At 26.2% G+C, this 25,421-nt stretch overlaps 2 protein-coding genes across 2 annotated transcripts; one reads left to right on the forward strand and one right to left on the reverse strand.

Annotated features, from left to right (window-relative positions):
- Positions 1-3,024: 3,024 nt before the first annotated feature.
- LOC107164900 (uncharacterized) lies at positions 3,025-10,679 on the forward strand. Its single transcript, XM_015512899.2, has 4 exons — positions 3,025-3,323; positions 4,416-5,116; positions 5,197-5,443; positions 6,697-10,679. The coding sequence occupies exons 2-4, from the start codon at positions 4,503-4,505 to the stop codon at positions 7,297-7,299; spliced, it is 1,464 nt and encodes a 487-aa protein (XP_015368385.1). The 5' UTR covers positions 3,025-3,323; positions 4,416-4,502; the 3' UTR covers positions 7,300-10,679.
- A 423-nt stretch (positions 10,680-11,102) lies between these two features.
- Positions 11,103-25,209, reverse strand: LOC107164897 (protein phosphatase 1L). The gene is made up of 5 exons (XM_015512893.2): positions 24,972-25,209; positions 15,909-16,419; positions 13,758-14,187; positions 12,934-13,064; positions 11,103-12,858 (listed from the first exon to the last, which is right to left on the reverse strand). The coding sequence occupies exons 2-5, from the start codon at positions 16,362-16,364 to the stop codon at positions 12,454-12,456; spliced, it is 1,422 nt and encodes a 473-aa protein (XP_015368379.2). The 5' UTR covers positions 16,365-16,419; positions 24,972-25,209; the 3' UTR covers positions 11,103-12,453.
- Positions 25,210-25,421: the final 212 nt, after the last annotated feature.

The raw sequence follows: 25,421 nt of genomic DNA on the forward strand, positions 1-25,421 counted from the left end.
GTGATTTGGAAGTAATAAAGAGCAAAAAATTTTAGGTAGACAAATTTTTAAGAGAGAATTTTAAGTGAAAAGCTATATAAATACATCTAAAAGATCATTAAAAATTATTTGAACTAGGTTACTATTGTGAAGTCGTGACTAGTGGCGTGCAGTCGGGCAAACTAGGTGAGCGGCGCAGCTTGATGAAAAACAAAAAATTAAAAATTAAACATTTATTATATTAAATGACAATTTTACTTATACATTAAAATTACAACTATTTATTCATTTATATTTGAGAACTCAATTTTTCAGGTTCTTACAAAAGAAATTAGATTAATTTTTTTGTCATATTATGAGCAATTGTTTCTTATAGAAGCGTTCAAATTTTTGATTGCCCGGCCCGTATCGTTATATTATAGTAATGACCGATTGCAGTAGGGTAGAAAGGGATTTCCTTGTTTTTATTTGGGCATTGGGTGATGGCGTTTGAAAGCGCTTTGCTACTTTTATTATATTAGACGGTTACAAGGCTTGATTAAGGGGGGGGGGATAGATTCTCCAAAACTTTTATCTTACTGCTAACATTTTATATTTGGTTGGGTAGGTTACTGTATATATGAGGCTTAGTAGGCTTACAGATATAACTAAAGACATATATTCCCGGGGAATAATTTCTTAATAAGAAAACTTGGGATTTTTCATGTGTGTGAGCGCGGGGCCTAAATGAGAAGCCCAAAGCGCGGGGCCCGGGGCGTGGGCCCCGCTCACCCTTGCCTAGGAACGGCCCTGTATTCCCCCCTCCAAATCAAATTACTAATTAGGCCACTGTGTAGGATACGTTGTATTGTATAGCCCATCTGTCGGAAAACGTCCCGAAATACGCGCTGGACAACGCCATGAATAGGACCGGCCTTTCCTTCTCCTGGCTATATTAAACCCTGTGGGGAGTTTCCGGAAGAGCTCGATTTTGGCCACCGGAACCGGTAGGTGTGAGGGCCACTTCACATGTAGCTACTCGGCAGCACTTCTTAGTATTCTGCGGCAAGTCGACCACTCACACCTGTGGCGTATTTTGGGTGATTTCTCGGGGGGTGTCAACATTTATTGAGCCTCATGTAAAAAGACATTGAATTAGGTAATTTTTTAACAAATTAATATGTTAGGAATTGACAAGAAGTTTTACATTTGATAAAAATAGTATACTATAAAATACACTAATGTCAAATATATTAGGACTTTTTTTTAAATGTCGGGGGGTGACAAGACATGGAGGACACCCCCCCCCCCCAAATACGCCACTGACTCACACCGTCTGTGGCCCTTCGGATCAGTATCAGTGGCTGTATTCGTATGTGAAACCACGTCCGTATTTTTCCATCAGCAGAGCTACTAAAAAGCGCTGCAGAACCGGATTAAAGGGGGTGGGGGAAATTTTCAAGATTTTAAAGGCGCAGTTTTGAAATAATGTATAGGTAGGTACCATTTAGATTTTAGACCTTGGAGTGAAAAAAACTATTAACGATTACGATAGGATACTCGGCGCGGAAACTCATAATTATACCTATGCGTTTCCACAAATTTACCCATATCAAAGTTGCAAATAATAACTTATAGTCAGTGTCTACGCAATAATAATAATTGTTAAATGACTACTCATTTTATTATAGTATGACGAATGATTAAATTTGTTCGTATTTCGACCGCTTCGAAATATTTTGTTTTTCGTGGCGCGCAGATGACCATCATATTTTGCTCGATATTTTGTAGGTAATCTACCTACTATAATAGAGAAACTTATCTACTTAAAAAAAAAAAATTAAATAATTTACTATAGTTCTTAATATTGAAAATGTTTTGTTTGAATCTATTTCATGGAATGAATGCATTGACCAATTCACTTATTACAGAAATCAAGAAAAGCATTTTAATAAAAATATAATAAATGTATTTACAGTTTTAATGAAACATTTATATTGTGTATTACTTTACATAATAACATTATTAATATTGTTAACATATTATTATTTCATTAATATATTTATATCTTTTAAGTTTTATAGTAAAATGCGTAGTACCCACATAATTAAAATATTGCGTGTTATACTCTATGTTTAAAAAAATTCTGAATTTTAGGTAATTTTGGCCTCGGGGCACCAATAAGTTCTTAATCCGACCCTGCATAAAAACGTCTTACTTTGATTAAATACTTTCGAATTGGTATTTAACTAGTTTTTTTTTAAAGTGTTCTATGCGAGTAGGTACCTACCTTATACCGCGGTGTTTGTAAATAATAAAATCGAAAATGTAATTAAGTATTACTCCCACACTGCGCAACAATTCAACTAGAAAAATAGCGTAATAAGTGTGCTCTACGATAAAAACCCACTTTTATTTTAAAGGGACAATGACACAATGTAATAATGTATATTATAATGTACCAATATAATAATTTATATAGGCAACCAACGACAATCTCAAGCGGACGTCACACGTATACCTTACGCAATGCAGTAAGTACAAAAACGATGTACATGCGCAAAAATAAGACGAAACACTGTTCGTGTTGAGCATATATATTAATTCTTGAACTACCCATACTATAGTGTAACTGATCTAAGCAAAAATACTAAAAAACTTCGAAAACCTTGTCCGAGCGCCAAATTCTGACTTTACCATCGTTTTCAGTATGCTTAACTACATACGTTACAGATAAAATGAATGCATTAAAAGGGTGCTACAACTGTCTGGTGGATAAGAAAAGTTTAATTTATCAAATTAATTATTTTATGGTGATTAACTGATTTTATATGTACCTATTTTCTAAAATATTATAATTTACCTTGATTATCAGTTTGTTTTAAAATCATAAAGAATATCTACTGCGATCTAGCGGTCGACATAGCATCGGCCTACAAAAAAAAAAAACACCTGATAGATGCACCTTGCTGGTATCATAGAACAATAGTAGTTTGATTATCATTTATCAGCAATAATTAGTTTTTAGGTACACAGTACACATAAGTGAATAAAATTATTTTTTTGCCATTATTATTTTTTTTTTTTACAATTATAATGTCATAAAATAACTGTAGACAATTACTCTTGTTCACGATTTGTTTACATTAAATTAATTATGCGTTATAAGTCAATAGTTTTTATTCCATTTCTGTTTAACCATCGCTGGAAGCATTAGAATGTTTGTTCTCATTCCATTTTTTTTTTGTTTTTGCTTAATTTAAATATTTGTTGTATAATTATTTCCTCTTTAATTTAAAACATAAATTTTGTAATTTTTATACTCTCCTTTTTATTGTGATCTGGATGCTCTATGTGATTATGTGGTATGTTCTATTTTATTTTACATAAAGTTGACCTAGTTTCTAGGCACCTATTTACAAGTATTCTGATATTGCATTCTTGCCCAATATAATCAGTACATTAACCTACATAAGTTAACATGACCTTAATGTTAATCATTTTATAAATTCAAATTGTATTTTATTTTTAAATTTAAGTCTTCCAACAAGTGTTCTTAAATTAATTTTTCTATACCTATCACAAATTATAAAATAAAATAAAATAATATATAAAAAGCTAAACACAATATCATTTGTTTGATGTATGTAGGTAAATATATTAATAATTTTATTCTTAGATACATTAAATTTTATCAAGATATTCAAACTTTTTTTTTAAAATCAGCAAAATATTTAATAATATTTTTGATATTTAGTTTCATACAAATATTTTAAAATACATTTTCATGTCATTAATTTTTTTTATAATTTAATTATTATTGTGTCACAAATATAATGATTACATACTGTGCATAGTTATACAGATAACAGATTACTTTAAAATGCCTAATATCTTTGGCCTATAAATGTTTTTAATAAAATTAAAAAAAATTGTTTTAATAGTAGTACCTTAAAATTGAAGTGGTATTAAGTTTTAAGAACTTGTATATTATATACCTTATAAGTTTTCTTACGATTTAATTTTAATAAATTCATATTGTTGTAAAATGTTCTGACCTCAGCAAGCTTTCAACTTTTGTATCTATAGACAATAAGTTTTCTTACAACATTTCATTTATAAATTTGAAAAAATAATATTATTTCAGTCAGCTTGCCATACACTATGTATTGGGCTGATTTGATGTTTTATATTTTAATGATTTTAAAATATGACATTTTCTAATACTACAGTAATACTGGAAATATAAGTATTGCAGTTGATACTTTATCGACTATCAATTCAATTAGATAATATCAAATCTCAACAAATATTTATATGTTTAAATATAGTAATCATGAATAATAAACATTTTATAAATAGGTATACTGTGTGAACACTAACTTTAAAAATTAAGAGTTTTTTAATATTTAATTTAACTTTGTATCTATGACTGATTACAATTTGTTTTGTTTTAGAATCAAATAAAACATATTTTTACCTATGGTAGATGTAATTGGTCTATTTGCAATTGAATTGTTAAAACAAAGAGATCTTAACTTATCATGTCTGAAGTAGTTTCATATACACCTGTTAAAAAGGAATTTGATGCATCATCTGGAAACAATAATGATAATTCAAACAATAATTTTGAAGAGAATGGAGATATTGAAAATGATCAATTAAATTCTAACTATGACACAATCTCAGATTGTGGAACTTCTGTTCATCGATGTGATAGATGTGATAACTATGAAACTTTAAATGAAGCAAGCCTAACATCACATTTAGTAACATGTCAAGGAACAGAAAGTAATAATGAAAATGATCTACAAACAAATCGTAAATTATTTGAATGTGATATATGCAACATGAAATTTTCAAATGGTGCTAATATGAGGAGACATAAAATGAGACACACAGGAGTTAAACCTTATGAATGTAAAATTTGTCAAAAGCGTTTTTTTAGGAAAGATCATTTAGCTGAACATTTTACAACCCATACAAAATCATTACCATTTCATTGTCCGATTTGCAATAGAGGATTTCAACGTCAAATTGCAATGAGAGCACATTTCCAAAATGAACATGTTGGTCAACATGATATGGTTAAATCGTGCCCATTATGTAATTTTAGAGCTAGTTCAATGAAAAGTTTAAGAGTCCATTTTTTTAACCGGTAAAAATATATTTTTATTAAATTAAATTATAGAAATATACTTTTCATTTTTTATTTTTCTAACATTCTTATAATTACAGACATGGAATTGACCTAGATAACCCGGGTGTTAATGTGATAAATTCTACTTTAACAAACCACATACCTATTGAATACAATAGTGGAAATATGAGTACTAGTGGAGCTTATAGTGACAGTGGTGATTCAATCGGAGGAAGTCGATCAGAAAGTAATGCAACACCGCCAATGCATTTTCTTACACCACATGTTGAAATATCAATGACAGAACCCAATTCTACAGATTGCTCATCTTTTTCCTCTTCTCAAGTTAGTATTATTGATTATTATGTTACAAATTAATTACTATTTTGGCTATAAAATGCAAATATATGATACAACTAGATAAGATAGTTATGAATTTACTTTATTTACATTATGATATTAATTTTATTATCTTCCTTAGAATTAACTTAGCATTTTTGCATTGACCAACAAAATTAATGTTCTTTCTTTTGATTTTCTGGTGTCTTTTTGGGAAGTTTTTCTCGGGTTCCTTTATTTATAATATTATTAAGTTTATATAAGGTGTACTTATATGTTAGGCTATGTTTTTAATTTTAACATTCTTTACTTCACTTTTACATTACAAAATAATATCTAGTCTTTAGATTTTTGAATAATTTCATCCAACATCTTTTCCGTGATCACATGGATATTGTGATTGATGCTTAGCATTGTCAAAAAGTTTAGCTTAATATTTGGAATTGTAAAAAATAAAATAAAATTGACTTAGTAATAACAATTAAAATTATTGTGAAACGAGCTCTTTGTATTCTAATAATACTTAAACGTAGAATATATGTTTATCCCAAGGGGATACAGGGTCTAGCAAAAAAAAATCTCCCGTATTTAGAGATTGGGCTGTTTGAGTTGTGTTAGTGGTACAACTATGGAGGGGGTATCAATCAATAGCGGTGTACATGCCATTTTTAGTAGGCACAGTTTTGTAGTAGAAAATTATATTCGTAATGGTGGTTCTGGTGGTCTGCGGTTTAAAATTGCACGTGTGAGAGTGTCTATCAAGCAATCTGAGCAGTCAGACATGCAGCTGCTAAGAAACTTTCTGATAGGAGTGTAAGAAGAGCCCTACATAGAAATCTTCAGATACTAAAAAATGGCATAGTTTTGTAATTCAAAAATAAAATAATTTTTTTCTGTAGCCTTGTTTGTGTATTTGTAACTGCTTTTTGAAATACAGGTTTTTTTTGCCGGACCCTGTATATTATCATGCACAATATTCCCGTAAATACGACTCTGTGTGAGTTAAATGTCACTAGCATCATCTTAATTATAAATTATACATTTTACATGTTTATTATTTCTAATATAAATTTTTTTCTTCGTGTGATTTTATCTCGTTTCTAGAAAATAATTTACAAAACTCAAAATAAAGGGTGGTAATAGGTACTGAATAATTGGATGCTCATATTTCTTATAAATAATAGATTAACTCTGTTATTGTTTTACTTAATATTTTCTAAATCCATCATTTGTTTTAACTTTCATTTTATCATATCTAGGTTAATGACAATAATATGAAAACGGAACCTATTCAAAATTTAAATAATGATGATGTATCTCAAGATAATGACTGTCCAAATTCTCCACAGTCAACAGATTCAAACTCTAATATGTCTACATTACCAATATTAGCAGGAAATAATCGACAAGAAGGTGAAGTAAGTATAATCACACCATCTGTTTCTCTCATTCCAATAAAACAAGAACAAGGAGATGAAAATGTACGAAAAAACAGTTCAAATAATGTCCAAAATGGAGAAACTGAGTCTGGACGTTTTCAGCCAGCATCAAGTTTATCATCATTAATCAAAGTATCACCTCTAAAATCATTGTTGCGTGATGAATTTAAACGTAGTATAAATATGAATACCCCTGAATTATCTCAGCCTCATAATACAGATCCTGGTATTTGGAGGTATATAGCATTTCAAAAATCACTACAATGTTCCTTTTGCGGTATTACATTTCCAGACCAAACTCTTTACTTTCTTCACAAAGGGTGTCATTCTGAAACAAATCCGTGGAAATGCAATATTTGCGGAGAACAATGTGGTAATGTGTATGAATTTAATTCTCACTTATTAAGTAAAACCCATCAATAATCTTTTTATATTATTTTATTTCCAAAGAAAATATATATGCATATTATCATCTATTTTGTGATGTAGTTTTAATACTTTAATAAACAATGAATCTAATCACTGACAAGTAATAACCAAAATAAAATATTTCTAAAAATATGCTGCAATGTTAGATGCTTATAACATTCACAATTTTTTTTAATTTAATTGGTTTTGCCAATTTAGTATTTGGAAAAATTGTTTTTGTTATAAGAATAAAAATAAAAATCTTTAAATTCAATTTAAATTTACCTACCTATTTGTAATACAAACTAATACAAATTATGATTCTCTATTATAAATATACGACTGATAGTCTTTATTCAGTTTAAAATTCTATGGTGCCTACTTATTTTTGATTAACTACGATTCAATATAATATTAATTGTATTCCTATAAAACCAAACCAAATAAATAAAATTATGTATGTGGATATCATCATGTTAAAAAAATGTTTCAATGTCTATTGCTGTTAATGGAATTAAAATAAATGTTTTTATTTAATTTTCCCCTAGCACAAAAATTAAAAAAAAATTTTATTTGTCTGAATAAAATATTAAAATATAGATCAAGTTATAGATTGGTAATAAAAATAAAATATTTTGATTTTACGAATGTTTTTATATTTTAAAATTTTATTCCTTGGTAAATAAAAATATTAAGCAGCATTTACCCCTTTTTATAATGTATACGTTATGTAATGATTTTGTTAAAATACTGTTACTGTAGAGTATATTTCCTGAAAATATTCATTTTATTGGTAGGTGTAGATGATATGAGATATATGAGTTATCTAAATATTTAACTGCAAGTACAAAACAACATTGTTTTATTTTGTTGTTATAAAATTTTCCGTCCAAATAGACTTGTTATTAACTGTATTCTAAAAAACTGTAGTTTTTGTTATTTTTGGAAAAACAATTAAAAAAGTATTTTGAGAAAAACAGCCAACTAATATGCTCTACTATTTGTGATATGATTACTGAGTACTAATCTTTATATTTATGTATATGTTTACATCAATCTGAAAACAAATTGGAATAAATAATTATCTTGTAATTTCTATATAGTTGGGTGGTTTGTAATAGATTCTAGTATAAACTATACAATTTTTTACAATTTTTATTTATCTTACAATTTTTAATCATCTTACATTTTAACCAATATAATTTTCTACACTCACATTCTTAACATTTAGGTAGTATGATTTATTATCATTTTCGATTTGTTGAATTGTTTTATTATTTAAAATTTGTAGTATACACAATGCTTCATTCATTAAATTTTGTATCAGTAAGGACACAACTTGTGTTAAATAAGAAAATAATATGACATCTTTAAAATACTTATTAATTTACCTCAGATATTGGGTATAGTTACATTTTTTTACCAATACATTGCCACTGGCGTCTTATAGATTTAATTATTTAATAATTTCAGGAAAATCTGGATTATTTATAAGTATGCATGCTGAATACCTATGGACAATTTAGATAATTCATTTTATATATTATTGAGTATAGTGCTGTTTTGGTAAAATATACCACTTACCTAGCTACATGTAATTTACAAAAATTAACTTAAACTTCCTTAAGAAAAACCATACATTTCATAGATGTATTATTAAATGATATTTCCATGTTAAGTTCTCTTTTTTTTATAGTATTATACTGTGAATTTTCTATTCAAATTACTTGGAGGATGTTAACAATCGTTTTGTGTTCAAAATATTAACAATTAAAAAATGTACTGTATAACCTAATTTATTAGATTAGTTAATGTTTTTGAATCAATTACCAGTCGTTCGTGACATATTAATTGTGTACTTCACATCTCATTAAATTTCATAACATTGAGGAAATTAAATCTGTTGTAACCAAATATATTACAGAGCTATACCGTTTTAATTAAGAATTACATATTGGAAGTTTTATGATGTTAAAGGCAATGTGTTGCTACCTACTATGGTTTAAAATATTCATCGTTAGTGCATGCTCATGCCGTTAATATCATCATTATTAAGTTAGTATGGTACAATACAATGCATATTAATAAAGCTATTGGTATTTTTTAACTCAGAATTTATTAATGCATCCAATAATACAATGTATGTAATATCAGTACTATAGTAATAAATATCCTATGTCAACTACAGTCTCGAATTAAGACCAACAGTCCTCATAGGCTGTGAAAATGTTGATGTCCCTATTTAAAAAAAAATCCCTTGGTGTATTTTTTCTAATATTTAATTTTTGACTAGTGTTAATACATTTTTGTTTAATCTTTTAACATTTTTTAATCAACATACATAATCTCATCATTATCAAACTATAATAAATCATAAAATTACCTCAAATTATTTTATTTAAAATACCATACATATGTCATATATATATATTTATATAAATACACATATATATAAATTTAAAGCAGTGCTATTGTCTGAATGATGTAAAAACTTTCAATTAAATAACAGTATGACAACTACATAGTTTTAGATATGGGTATAAATACTATTAACCAATTTATTAATATAAATGTACCATATCTTATAAAAGATCTCCATATCTAAAAAGGTTAACGTCATTTGTATTTTATATCATAAATAATAAATGTTGTTGTTAGTGGCGCATCCCTAAACCAGTGGCAAATCATGGATCTGCGGAGCAGTTGCTTATGATCTGGTTTAATACAACTTGACTTTTATAGTCTCACAATTGAACATTGTGATTTTTTTGATTTTTTATGTGACATTATTGTGATTGAGATACTATGTTTCATAAGTTGCATTGTAAATACACATTTTTAATCATAATATTTTTATAATTCCTTTATTTTATCTATAATAATAAAACATAATATTTCCTATATACACATTTATTCATATCCCTACCTACTCATAATGAAATTGACTTCATCGATTCATACTTATTAATTTGAACTATAAACTGTATTTTATTACTTGCAAAGTATTATTGTAAATAGAATTTGACACCCACCTTTTATTAATAATGAGTTATTGCCATTTTCATATTCGGGCGAAATATTTTAGAGTTATAGCTTTTATATTAATTTATTGTTCTTAATTGTTGCACAATTTTATTTTCATCCTATATCATATATGAATTTTATTGTATTAAATGCCATTATTTTTTAGTCTAAATAACGGAATACAGGGTTTTTGATATCTAAATTAGTCTATATTTTAATATTGTAATTATTGTAAACAATTTTGATTGTTAGTACTATTTTTGTAAAAATTTCAATTTTCATTTTTGGATAAGACATTTTAAATTATGTACACAAATTTGAAAACATATTTCCATTAGGCATGCAATCTAATTGGGTTTTTAAGGTAAATAATTAATAAACTATTGAGTATTGCATTTTGTGATAATGAAAAAAATCTCAAATGTAACATTTATTTTTATGTTACTAAAAATGTAACATATGGTATTATTTTACTGTTAATATTAAATACTTTAAGTTATTTTGTTTTTTTTTTTAAATTTAAATTTAAATTATTAAGTATGTTTTTATGAAATACTAAAACTGTATTATGTGATTTTCAAATTATGACTGTAAATTCATATTCCGTCCAATCAGTATGAAATTTGAATAGTTATAATTATTTATACATTCTTAACTGTTATAATGTTAAATATTGTTAGTAATTAATAAATGGTAATTGTTTTAAATATATTATGTTGAAATTTATTGTAATTGACTTTTGTTATAATTTATTTTTTTTAATTATTCCTAAGGAACCAAAGTTTCAATAGATATAATAATAACAACAACATTTGTTTATTCAAATGAATAAAAACAGGCAAATGTCCAACAGTACAGGTATTTGATAAGTTGTTAAATTAAATAAATAACATATGTTTGACATAAATATTTTTAATGCTAATAAACTAGAATATAAACCAATAAACCAGGTAAATTATAAAAGACAAATATTGCATATCAGGTATATTTTATAAATTGTGACTAACGGAGAAAGAAGAAATTAACATCAGGAGCAGGTTTATTACACAAAAGCCATGGCTCTTGGGATTGCAGTTTTTTAAAAAATAATTTGTATTGCAGTGTATATTTTATCGACTTTGCAATTGTTTTTGAAAGATTCTAGAATAAAGATTTAGATTCTTTTTAAGATTCTAGGTTAGGTTGCATAAAATGAACCTATGAAATCTATATGGTTTTAAAAAATTATCTCTTGCTAGTTTTTAAGAGTTTTGTAATAAAAAATCCAAAACCATTGAAAAGTGGATATTAAAAATTTGTTGATACTAAATGCACCAAATGTAATAAATTAAGTGTCTAGAATTATGATTTAAATCTTCTCATATTAATGAATTATTTATGTATCTAAGTATCTTTATTCTTTATTCCTATATATATTATATGCTATATAATCTAAATATTCCCTAACCCATAAAATATTATCAAATATGCAAAATACATCTTTACTATGTTATATAATACATTTGTACTTTGTGTTAAATGAATTGTCCACAATTATTACTCTCATTAGATTGTATAAGCTCAATAATGATATGTAAATACATATAAAACAGAACTTTAGTTATAATATTTTAGATTACATACTTAATTTCTTATTTTTTAAATGGAAAATGGGGTTTTTTCTCATAATTGATGAAAATAGAAAGTATTTTCTATCCTTATTGCAAGGTTACTAATTCTGGCAATTCTGTGGCATATTAACAATTATTTTTTTAATACACAATAACCATTTGTTATTAAATGTTTAATTTATAACTTTATCAACTATTTAATTAAAATTATTTCCTCAAATATTTGGCATTAATAAATAAATTTATTTTGTTTACTCACATTCAGGCCAGAAAAAATGATTGTGCTTAGAGCCTTAGAACAAATAATTCGCTATTGATATTTATAGGATTACAATATATATTAATTTAAATTATAAATACAGTAAACATAACCACAAACATAACAGTTATATGAAAAAAAATCAAAGATTAACTTCTTAATTTAAGTCACTAAAATAGGTGGGTAATTATTTTAAATACTAAGTTATATTAGTTTTAGAGGTAAAAAATTACAAAATGTTCCTATTATGTTAAACATGCTTATAATGTTTAACAATTAATATTTACTACCACCATGATCAACTACTTGTGATTCTTTACTCCATATAGGTGGAAATTTAATGACTAGTACAGTAATATTGTCTAGAGATCCTCTATTAAATGATTGTATTGTTAAGTATTGGGCTCCATAAAATGAATCATCTATATGTTTTTTAATACACTCAATAGCTTCTTCATTAGTAAATGTATCCCATAAGCCATCTGATGCTAGTATTATAAATTGTGGATCATGATGTGATAAATCAAACGTTAAAACATCTGGATTGGCAATAACAAAGTGTTTCTCTTTTAACGGATAGTCTCCAAGTGCCCTAGAAGTAGCTAATACACCAGCAACTCTCCAAACACCATTAAATGATATAAAACCACCAGCTTCAGCAATGCGTTTCTTTTCTCGCATCTTAATAACACAAAATGAATAAATATATTATTTTATTTAAATCTAAATAAAAGTATTAACTAAAAAAATAATTACCTGTTGAGGTTTATGATCAAATGATAGTGGTATAGCATTTCCTTTTTTATCACACATAACACCTCTTGAATCTCCAACATTTGCAACAAACAATGTAGTGCCTTCAACTAATACAATAAGTGCTGTGCTACCTAAAATCATTAGTTTTTAATACAAAATATAATATCAAAAGTATTGATAGTGAAAATATATAGTTATGCAACACTTAAACAAAGTAAAAATGGGCCATTAACAAATATGTCAATGGTAATTATCTTACCTAACCGTATAGTAATAACAATGTTGAATAATTATAGGATTTATTTAATTTTTATTTATGGATCAGCAGCTTATATATATATAATATAAAAAGCATGTTAATACACACTAAAATGCTGCATAAAAGATAAGTTTATTTATTATAGGTTAAGTTTCAAGTTGATTTAGCCTGATTTAGGTATTAATATTGTATTATGTTTTTATTTTATATTATAACTGTATTTTTGTATTCAAATAACAATAGACAACAAAATATTAATTAAATATCTTAAATGAATTAATTTTTTTTCAATAGATTTTTGAAGTATAAAAAAAGAAAAAAAAGGGTAGTTTGAATACAACTATTATTTACTTGTAATAAAAACAAAAAGGATTTTTATGAACATTATATGTACTCGAGGTTACAAGCTAACTCTATTAAATTGGTGCAAAGATGTGATGTAATGTAATGTAACTTGTCTAGATTTACATGAGTTCAAAAGCTTAAGATTCAGAAGTACTATTAATTTCTTTGTATTAAAATTTAAGATTATACATATATATATATAACTAAAATAAAATATTACCGGCAATATCATAAGTTAATTTTGCTGCTTCAATCAATAGTTTGTCAGCAGCTAAAACTTCATCAATCAATATTTTTGAAAAATTAATATTCCCATCTTTTTGTAAATATGAAGAAGGATTTATCAGCTCATCATCAACATTTTTTAATGTAGTTATGTCTTTATTTAAATGTAGAGAATTTTGATTAAGTTTATTGTGGCTAATAACGCTGTCATCAGCAGAACTTGTAGGCTTCGTTTTTGTAGGTGCATGTTCTTCAATTTTAGTAATTTTTGTTTTCATTTTTGGAGTTAAATTATCAGGTGTATTTGAATTAATTATTTTCAATTCTTCAGTTGTATCAGTTTTTTCATCGAGTAATTTTTTAACTTCAATAATTTTATTTGTAAGATTTTTCATTAAATGAGTAGTTGCATAATCTGCAGCAAACTGAAAATTTTTATTAAATGGTTATTTTATAAGACATGAACTTTCTATAAGTTGTGCAGAGTAAATAATCTCTAGTTTGAAATATAGACATTGTTACAAGTTTTTGAAGATAACATACCTTCCCAATATTTTGTATAGCTATTATTAAATGTTTATTTAAATATATGTGTTAACCAGAACTAGTTTTACTGAAACAGTAAGCCTGAACCATTTGCCAAAGCTGATTGTATCATGTTTGGAAAATATTTACTCTGTTAGACAAAGTATTATTACTATACTCCATTCCACAAGAGAGTTTGACCGCCGGCACAAAACCAAATGACTGCTCTCGAGGCCAAATTTTCTCCACCATGTGGCGTCTCCTTTTTGTACACAACGGTAATGTGCGAAAATGAACATGTTTTGGTCGCCGCCCAGTCTCACTCTTTTGAGGAACGGAGTATGTTATTCTTATTGATACAATTGATTTTAGTGCACAGTTCAGGACTTCTGATAAGTTTTTATTGACTCATAAAGTCATAAATGTAGATAAACATGTGATCAGCAGCTATAAATAGTATATAAATGTTAAACTATTAAAAATACAGAAAAGTAAAAATGTACAAAATTTGAGAAATTTAAAATAACGTCTACATTTAGAGTGGTTAGGTGATATATTTAGGCTAAGTGATTATTTAACATACATAACCAATAGAACTTATATAAATAACTATAAAACTTAAAATACAAAATTTTGAATGAAAATCAGTTAGAATACACTTGAAATAATATATGTAATTATTATGAACAAAGTTTAACAAAAAAAAAAATGTAGACTGAACATTTTATAATATAACCCACATGGAAACGTGAAAAAAACAGAGTGACCGATTACCGATATAAGGTACACATTTATTTTTACTTTTTACTTTTTTTTTTTTTTTTAATTTATGTAAAACTTTGAAACCAAATAATTAATTAAGCTAAGATTTTTTTATATATAGGTTGAAATTTGTAGTAATTACAAAATACTGACTGTTTTAGGTAATACAAATTACTTTAACTTAACAATTGTCTTAACATAATATGCCCAAATTATAAGTATTTAATAAATATTGCTGCATTAACAAATCGGTACTATATTGTCTCTATTATGTTCAGTGCAATTTAGAAGATGATTCAATGAACTACATTTATAACTCTTATATTCCTTATATTTAGTAAGGAAAATATGTCAATTAAATTACATTATACTTTTGTAATAATAAAGTTAGTATAAAAGTTTTATGTGAATGATATACATGAAGTCATGAATAACAAACACATTAAAATGTTACATTAAATTAATTGTAATTATAATAAAAGGCTTGATAAATTGATTAAATCTTATAATATTTTTAATAGTTTTGTTATTTAATTTTTAGAGCAAGGTAATATAAAAGAATATTGTTATTACTAGAGATGTTACAAATTGTTCGATTTTCGAACTGAACCAAATATCTAATAATTTGGTTTGATAATCCAACCAGATAAATAAATAGTAAATATTAAATTTTAAATTAAATAATAAAAAAAAATACCTAATTTTAACTTTATTAATGTTCTGTATAAGTTCAATAAAATATTTTTTTTAAAGTTTGGTTAGGGTTTGATTAAAAGTGTATAGGTTCAGGTCTGATCATTTTCAGAAAAGTTCGGTTTGACCTTTAATATTATGGTTCATAACATTTTTAATTACTTACTTCACCTCCATGTCCATCAAAAATAGCAAATAATGATATTCCAGTGTTCATAATATTAGTTTTAATGACATATCTATCTTCCATTTGTGATCGTCGACCTTTGATAGCATATAAAGCAACATTTTTACCATCAAATTTCCAATTCTTACTAAGTGCATCTTTTTCATCAACCATCAATTGTTGAAAATCATTAAAACCAATGAATGACAGACTTCGGTGAATTTTTTTTAAAAATCCATTTGTGCTTTGAAATAAATTACCAGAAAAAAACAGTAAGCATAGTATTAATGCCAAAAAAAATATTACTTCTGGTTTGGTAATATAAAATTGCATATATTTCCACATGTTATAAAAAGAATTAACTTTGTTCTTAGCTAATGTCAGTTTTGATGATAGTAACTTCATGTGTGACAAATAAACTTGATATATTATTTTGTCTTCAACACTATCATCCATCACAACTTACAAAATAATTTTTGAACATGAACTAATTATGTTATTTCAAAAACTCCTGTAAAAAATATTTTGGATCATTAATTACTTTAATAGGAATTAAAAAAAATATTACTTCTAGTGTAAGGTACAAATTATAACTAAGACTCGGAAGTTGTTATAGTTTTTTCACAAGCACAATAAGTTTTTTATTATTATTACAAGTCCATAAACAATCAGTGCTTATAGGTCGAATAAGTAACATATATATATACAAAATGTCTCTTGATAATCTGACATATGGAATAATTTTATTTGTGTTCAACATTAAAAAAATTTTTTTTATATAATTCATAGACGCTTGCGCCACATTTTTAGTATATATATATATATATTTTTTTTAATACTGAAAATAATGAATAAATAAAATTTTTTTTTGGATAAATTCAAAGTAGTCTATTTGTGAATCTGTTTATAGGAACAATTTTGATGGTAAAAATATTTATCTAAGTCAAGTAGTTTATGTTTTAGAATTTTTTTGGTTAAATTAATTTGGAACGTACTAACTTTTTAAGAAATATGATTTTTGAGAATTTGCTGATATGAGTATATTTCTTAAATTATTTCCTTATCATATAATATTAACAATTTGTATCATATATTTAATTAGCAACATTAGCAACACTCTACATGTCACTGTAAAAGTACAAATACTGGTTGAATGATTGACTGGCATGATTTACCGGTAAATGCTAGGTTCCGCTGACTATTGTTGGTAAAACCTTGGAAACACAAAATTATTTTGTTGACACCGTATGATTTTTGTAAATCTTAGGATAAAAATCTGAATTTTTGTTATTATTACACCGCAGTAGTATATAATAATAAAATAAATTTGCTGTCATAATATATAGCAATAATACAAATGTGTGTATCTAATATACTAGCCATTAATGTACTACCAAATATACTTAAATAATAATTATTAATAACTAATAGCATATCTAATTGGTAAAATATTTCGGACTTTTACTAACACTGATTGTTTATCCTAAAATTTAGCAAATCTCGTTTGTATAAGTCCAAACTACAAAAATCATTTGGTGTTTGACCAAATAATTTTGTGTTTCCTAGATTTTACTGAAATCAATTGCTAAATATCCGAACTTCAGACAGTAATCGCAGTAATCGTCAAAGATTTACCGGTAAATCCTAAATATAACCAGTATTCATATTTTTACCGTGAAATATATATAAATTTACAGGCAAATTCATACATATATATTATATATACATCAATGTTCATTACTTATCAGTTATCAGCTATCAAAATCCGTATTACCTTAATAATATTGATTATATAAACCGATAAAATGTTTTTCGCATACAATACTATATGATAAATGTAACCCCTTAAACTGTTTAGACTTTTAGAGTATTTTAGGAATTAATTCTGAATATGGTATGCATTTTATCCTACCAATTTGATTGAAATTATGGGTGATTATAATATAGTCTTTAGAGTTAAAATTATTATTTTGATATTTAACATTTTATTATTCTTAATAATATACCATACAACAACATTTATCATTAATCTAGAAAATAATTAAGTTTGCATAGAATAATTTCTTAATAGATTTTTAAAATGTTATTCTTTATTTTATGTTAATTTATAACATCATATATTATAATATGAGTATAGGTTATATTGTTGGTAAATTTGGTAAATTATTTTTATGGGATTTATTGTAATTAATTTTGAATTAAATAATTATGATCTTCATATAATCAAGAAATAAAAATAATGAACCAAAGAAAATTTTTTAATATTTAAAGTATTTTTCACGTAATAAATCTTTTCCGCGTGTCTTTGATTCTAGTTCCTATCCTAAATACTATTAGTGTTAAATTATTAACATTTGCATCTGTAATGTTATGCCAAATAGTGAAATTAACATAGACCTTATACTAGTTATATTAGTATAAGGTCTATGCAGGGCCGGATCTAGGAGAGGGGGCGAACCGAGGCCACTTGCCCCAGAAGTTTTGGTCGGGGGCCGGGGGGGCGCCAAATTACAAAAGAAGTTGTGTATATATACTAATAGTTTTTATTCATTTTATAATAAAAGTACTATACAAATTAAAATTTTTATTTCCATTTGACTCTATGGTTAGAACCATAAGCGTGCGTAGGTATTCTTGGCAGGGGAGGCAATACTTTAGCTAAGGAGGTCCAGACTCCAATCCCCCCACCCGATTTTCACCAATTGGTAGATATAATATAATATTTTGGTGTAGAGGAAAATCTCGCAGGGGAGGCAACCGCCTCCCCTGCCTCCCTCGTGCGCACGCTTATGGTTATAACAACAATGGGGAAAACTAAAAAACCTAATAGAAATTATTTGTTTACTAAATATATTTTTTGCACTTTATTGTAATATATTTTATTGCTAATACTGCTAATATCAGCATATCTACAAACTAAAAATTACAATAATCAGACAACACATGATGTTTAAACCCGATTAACAATACTGATAAATTAATTTTTCTTTAACATATAACAACAATTAAATTCATATTTAGTTTGTGTCTAGATACTGTCAACTGTTGTTATAAATTTATAATATTGGTATTATACTTCAACATTTATACTATTATGGATGAAATAAAAAAATTATCTGGTTATGATTTCAAAAAAAGGGCGATGAAAAAAAACAATCAGCATTATTTTTAAATACTTGGCTTCAAGATGGTAGTAGACAAATGGGTAAATTATTTTTATTATTAAATAGTTTATTCTTAATTTATTAAAATAAATATTTTATATCTTAGTTTTAATATTGTTTTGTTAGTTATTTTATGTTGAATGTTCAAAAAGGCGTTCAAGCTAAAATACTTTCAAAAAATGATTTAGCAGTAAAGTTGTTATTCTATGTTCTGTGTATTGTTTAAATTTAATTGGGATAAACACAACAAAATTAATACCTGAGATACCTAGAATCATTTTTTGGGAATTATACAAAAATTATTTAAATTTTTTTTTCTAGTTCTACCCAAAGATGGGATATTTTGATGGACAATCTTCAATTATCTTTAAAGGGTTACAGTACTACAAAGGGGTCTTTAAAACAGAAAGTAGTTAGAGCATTAAACAACTTTCAACTGTCTAAGGTCATTAAAGTGTCATGTGGAACAAAATTCTTAGTACAATTGATCGAGTAAACAATATTGCAAAGTTCAAAAATAACGATTGATGGCTGTTGCACATTTACAAAACTTGATAAAATTTTTTGAAAAATTTAGAGAAGATGGAATTGATGAAATATTTATTGAAGCAGAAAAAAAAGCTGAAATTTTAAGTATTGTAACTGAGTATCAAACTAGTAGACATCGCAAGAAAAAGAAGAAGGCTGGTGAGCTTGCCAAAGATGAATTAACAACTTAAAGTGAAAAACAAAAATTCAACATTTTAATCAAATCTGCTATAGATAATATTTTATTAGGATTAAGATATCGTTTTGACTCAATGAAAAATATTAATTCTACATTTTCATTTTTAGATGGTAAGATGTTGTTTAAAGCGTCATTAAAGGATGTAAAAAAACATTCAATTGACCATGTAATAAGTATTATGAAAGAGACTTAAATAAAATCGAATTTATATAAGAAATTGAAAGTTTTAAACAACATATTTTTGCATTAAACAACTCACTAAAATATGGAAATTATTATGAAATAATAAATTTTATTTATAATAATTAATCTTAAAGATGCATATCCCAATATTTCAATAGCATATCAAATATTTTTGACTTTACCTGTAACTTCAGTATCTTACGAACAAAGTTTTAGTAAGTTAAAGTTCATCAAATTCTATCTTAGATCTTCAACAAATCAAGACAGAATCAACCATCTTTCAATTTTTCAATCCAAAATCAAATTGACAAAAATTTAGATTATGACAATATAAATATATAATTAACGATTTTGCCGCCAGAAAAGCAAGAAAAATCAAAATTTAATGATAATTTGTTTTATTATTGTATAATGATTATTTTCATGTATTAGTTTGTAATAATTTGTATTTAAAATTTTAATTTAATAAATATTTTTTCTAATCCAGCAAATATTTTTTTCTTTTATTCTCTTCGATTTTTTTTTTTAGAGTTTAACTGGTATATAAGTATGATTGTGGGCATAACAAAGGGGGAGGGCACTAATCTTATACTTTGCCCGGGGTAAAAAATATACTAGATCCGGCACTGGGTATATGGATATTACTCATGTATGTTTATGTTTACATTAGAATAGAAGTTATATTAAAATGTCAATGTCCACAGGACACGCGGAAGTTGCTTTATTTTAAAAGGAAATACAGAGGGCTAAGGACCTACAATAGTGTTAATCTGGGTCGGCAATTCACTGTAAGTTACGTTATTGATTACAGTAAAAAAAAAAATACTTTAAGGTACATAATACCATGTTTTTATCATAGATATGATTATAGTATACACCACAGTGAGTTATTATTTTTTCTTTACTATTAATATCAGCTACTTTAAATAAAAATAAATATATTTTATATACTTTTAAACAATTAATTAATTGATTTTTGATTTTTCAATCATTTTTATCTTATTTTAGGTTATTTATACTTATATTTGTTGACATATTTTATCAATTTTAACTATTATTACTTCTTAGCTTTAGTTATCATAAAAATTGTTATTTTGTGAAAAATTAAAAAAAATGAAATAAAATTGTATTACTAATTAAATACATGCATTTTTGTTTGAAACTCGTGTCGTATGCTATCTACATGAAAAATGTATCTACCACAATTGTTTAAAGGCATTGAATGTTATCTACATTATAGAGTTTTTTTTTGTGCTTGAAAAATCTGATAACTAATAATGAGTTTAATTCATCAAGATATGGTATGAATAAACTAATTCTATAATATACATCTGAAGAGTTAGTTGAATAATTATGCCGATATCTTTGGATACCAACAATCCTAGGTATTGATGGTTCAATATTAAGTTTGGAACTAAAAGCTTGAGGACTTAAAAACAATTGTTTAAATTCAATTTAAACATTTGATCTAATGTTATGTATGACCAATTGTACAAGTTCTATGTGTTCAATGGCAGAACTTAAATCAATATTAGGTTTTTGTAGGGTAACTGATATTTGATGAGTTATGGACAACATTTTGCTAATGGTAAGTCGGTGACTAAAGTGATTAAAAACTCAAAATCACAAAGTTTTTTATGGAGTGAGCGAGCAGCTGTTCCATCATCTTTATTAACTGATCCATATTTTCAATAATTGGTAAAATATCATTTTTGAAAGTTACAATTATCTCTTGCCGTTCTATCCATCTAGTGTCACAGTAATTCTTTAAACGTGAAGGCGTTAATTTATGTTTAGATAATTTTGTTTTTAAGATATTAGATCTTCTCACAGATGCTCTCATAAAAGTACTTATTTCTCATATCACTCCAGTCTCCAATGCAGTTTCTAACAGGTTGTAATTTTGATGCATCATTTAAAACTAAATTTAACGAATGAGATACACAATGAGTGTAAATTGACATAGGATATTCATAATATTCAATAACATTACCTGTACTCCATTGAAAGCTCTACTTATTGCAACAGCCCTGTCATACCCTTGTCTATGCGTGTAATTTAAATCAAGACCCAGAGACTGAAGTTCATTTTTAATTGTAGTAGGTAACCCTTTGCCAGTGACATAATTTACTGGTACAAATTTTAAAAAGTCTTCTCTTATTTCATTAATATCTTTATCAAAATAGTGAACACATAATGAAAATTCTTTGCACATCACAAGTTTTATCAGTAAGCACAGAGAAAAATTTGGTTTCTTTTACTTTTTCAATAATAATATTTTGAATATAAGTCCCTATTAATTTGATTATTTCATTTTGTATTAAAAGGCTTGTGTGTTGTGTACATTTGTTTTCCACCAGCTTGTAAAATATGAAATTTAAGGGTATCGTCACCATTTTTAGCTCTAAAGCATAACAAAGCTCTGAAATTCCCATCATTATTATCTGGATCACTCGACATTCAGAGTCAGCACCAAAAACATATTTTTTTTATTTTTTCTTGAAATTCATTGCTATAGTTAATATTAGTCGTTACTCATCAATGTAATCACTAAGACACTAATCTTATGTAGAGAGAGACTGAAAGGTAAGGCGTAAATGCGTATTGCGTAATGTACTAATGTTATGGACGTAAAAATAAAAACCCAATAAAGTATAAACCAATCAACAAATAGCATTCGTATTAACTGCAAAACAATTATTATTGTTGCCTGTTACCAGCAGCCAGCATATTATTCATTATACAATTTTCACATAATATGTGTCCCGTGGGCTGTGATAAATGATAAATAACGTCAAATAACTGTCAATGGTCTATAAAATATGTCTCACGTTTTATAATATGATTTAAGTCTCGACTATAATTTTGGGAGGGGGGCTAGTAGACCACATCCTCCCCCCATATATACCCCACTGATTAACTGTATTTTTTATCAGGTAAGCAAGAAAAGTTAAATTTTGTGGTGGTTTTGTTAAATTTAGTAAATTAGTAGGTGAACTTAGATAAATTGAAATACAAGAAATTAATATTATATAAAAATTAAGAGTAGAGTGTACTTAAGTCACCTATGTTACCAACAAATTCGAGAATAATTTAATCAAACACTAAAAGTAAGAATGAATATTAAAATATATTATTCAACTAATAATATTTTTTAAATATTATTATATGCTTTGAATTTTAATATCTTTAAATACTGGAATACTGCTTAGAACTATAATATATCATTCTAAACATATTGATATCTCAATCTGTGGTATTTATTATTAACATGCCATTTTAATTAAAATGATTTTATCCGCCTATCATAAGTAACAACTATCAATCTAAATCGAGACTTCACACATTTTTTAAAACCGGTTAGGTACTAATAGTGGGCCAAAAGGCTCAATTTATTTTGTAGTTACTTCAACTTTTTCCAAGGAGGTGGTGGTGGTGTCTTTAATGTATATTAAAGACTAGTGTTTATCTTTATTGTTTAGTGGATATATTGACAAGTATTTAAATATGAAATTGCATCACTTCCTAATACCTTTTTTTTTTTTGAAATTCTAAAACATCTTAAAAATGTTACATTGATTTAAATATATCTTTTAATGGATTTATAGGAATTCAATTGCTATTATTTAATATTCATTTTTCTAATATTTATTTGATGTTATTAAATTTGCAGAGCTTAAAACATAAAATTTAACATTTCATTTGAGAATTACTATTTTTAGATATTGGAGCAGAAATTTTTAAATCTTTCTGAATACAAATGAGTTTTAATTTAAGATTTTTACAAAATAAATCAATAGATTAATATCTCAATTAATTAAATTTCATTACTTTCAGTTCAGTGTATGATACAAGATGTGGGATTTGCACATTTTTTTCATTCTTTCAAATACTCACTTATATTTTGTGTTTACACAATTATACACCATATACATATTACACATTTATACCTGCAATATCAGTTTCCGTACAAAGTAGATATCACCCAAAAGCGGAAAGATAGATAAAATATAATGCGATCAAAGTACAGATAGATAGCATACGACGCAAGTTCCTTCTGTTTTATTAAATTTAGCTATTTGTATAGAAATAGTAATGATATAAATACCTGAATGGATTATAATTCTAAGGAATATTTAAAACTAAATATTTCAACATTTTATTTCTTAGTAAATTGATAGTTTTTATGCGATTTTCAAGTTTTTATAGTTTAAAAAAAATTAAGCAATATATAAGTTTATTCAATAGAACATATTATTAGTAACTAATATATGTGATGAGTGATGACAAATTAATCATTTTCTCTGATTGGTATTTTTTTATTTAAGTAAATTCTAATAGGTACGTCATAGACATTAAAAATTTAAAAACAAAAATAAAATAAAATAATAAATATGCTGATAATCGGGCAAAAATTCTTGTTAAGTAAATAAAGTAAATATTATATATTTATATATTTCTACATTTATTTCTTTGACAACAACAAAGAAAAAAAAAGAAGCAGTCTTGATAAATAAATAAGGGTGACTAGTATTTTTACAGAGGGTTTTTACACATTTGTTATATACTAATATATACAGTGAAACCTCTAAATACCGGACACTCTTGGTTGCTTAAATGTTGTCCGCTATTGAGAGGTGTCCGTCAAAGGAGTTATCACTGTATTACACTCTTCTTACATAAATCTGAATGCTAGTATATGTTTATAACAGTAATAAATTCAATGTTTTTTGTTTTCAATTTATCACACAATGGTAAATTGGCACACAATACAGTAAAAACAATTTCAAGTAGGTTATGAATGATTGTCACAAAATGTATAATACTTATTGTAATTGAAAATTAATATTAACAATACCGATTATGAATTTATATATTATGTTCTTGTTTAGGCTTTTTTTAATGATATATTTGAGCACAATAATAAATAATTTGGTCATCCAGAAATGATAATAGTCCTACCTAAATCCGCAAAAAAATAATACTTACAATAGTAGCAGTAGTACAGTAGTAGTTACAAACTTCAATATTCTTATTATTTTCTATTGATGTTGCTTAATATAAATATTGAATTGCACAATATTGTATTTAACGATATATAAACATAATAAACTTTTCAATAGTAAATAATTAAATAAATAATAATCATTATGATCACCGTAATAATAATGATAATAGACGGATAAGATGTTATCGAGGATGACAGAAGATCACAGTACTCGTTGTTCCCCACAATATCGTTCGGGTCATGTATCTATTATCTTCACTATCAAAGTTATCCGAACCGGACTACAGAGACAGACACTCCATATTCTGTATACCAAATGTTTAATGACATTAAAGGTGATCGGGCGAGCTAAAGGAGTAAAGCACAAATTGTATTTAATTAAACAAACAAATTGTCTGTAGTGTACAGCGTGCGGTCGTGCCTGGGAGGTT

The sequence above is a fragment of the Diuraphis noxia genome, unplaced genomic scaffold, assembly GCF_037042655.1.
Source record: "Diuraphis noxia isolate RWA-SAM2 unplaced genomic scaffold, SU_Dnox_SAM2 contig0001, whole genome shotgun sequence".
Taxonomy (NCBI): Eukaryota; Metazoa; Arthropoda; class Insecta; order Hemiptera; family Aphididae; genus Diuraphis; species Diuraphis noxia.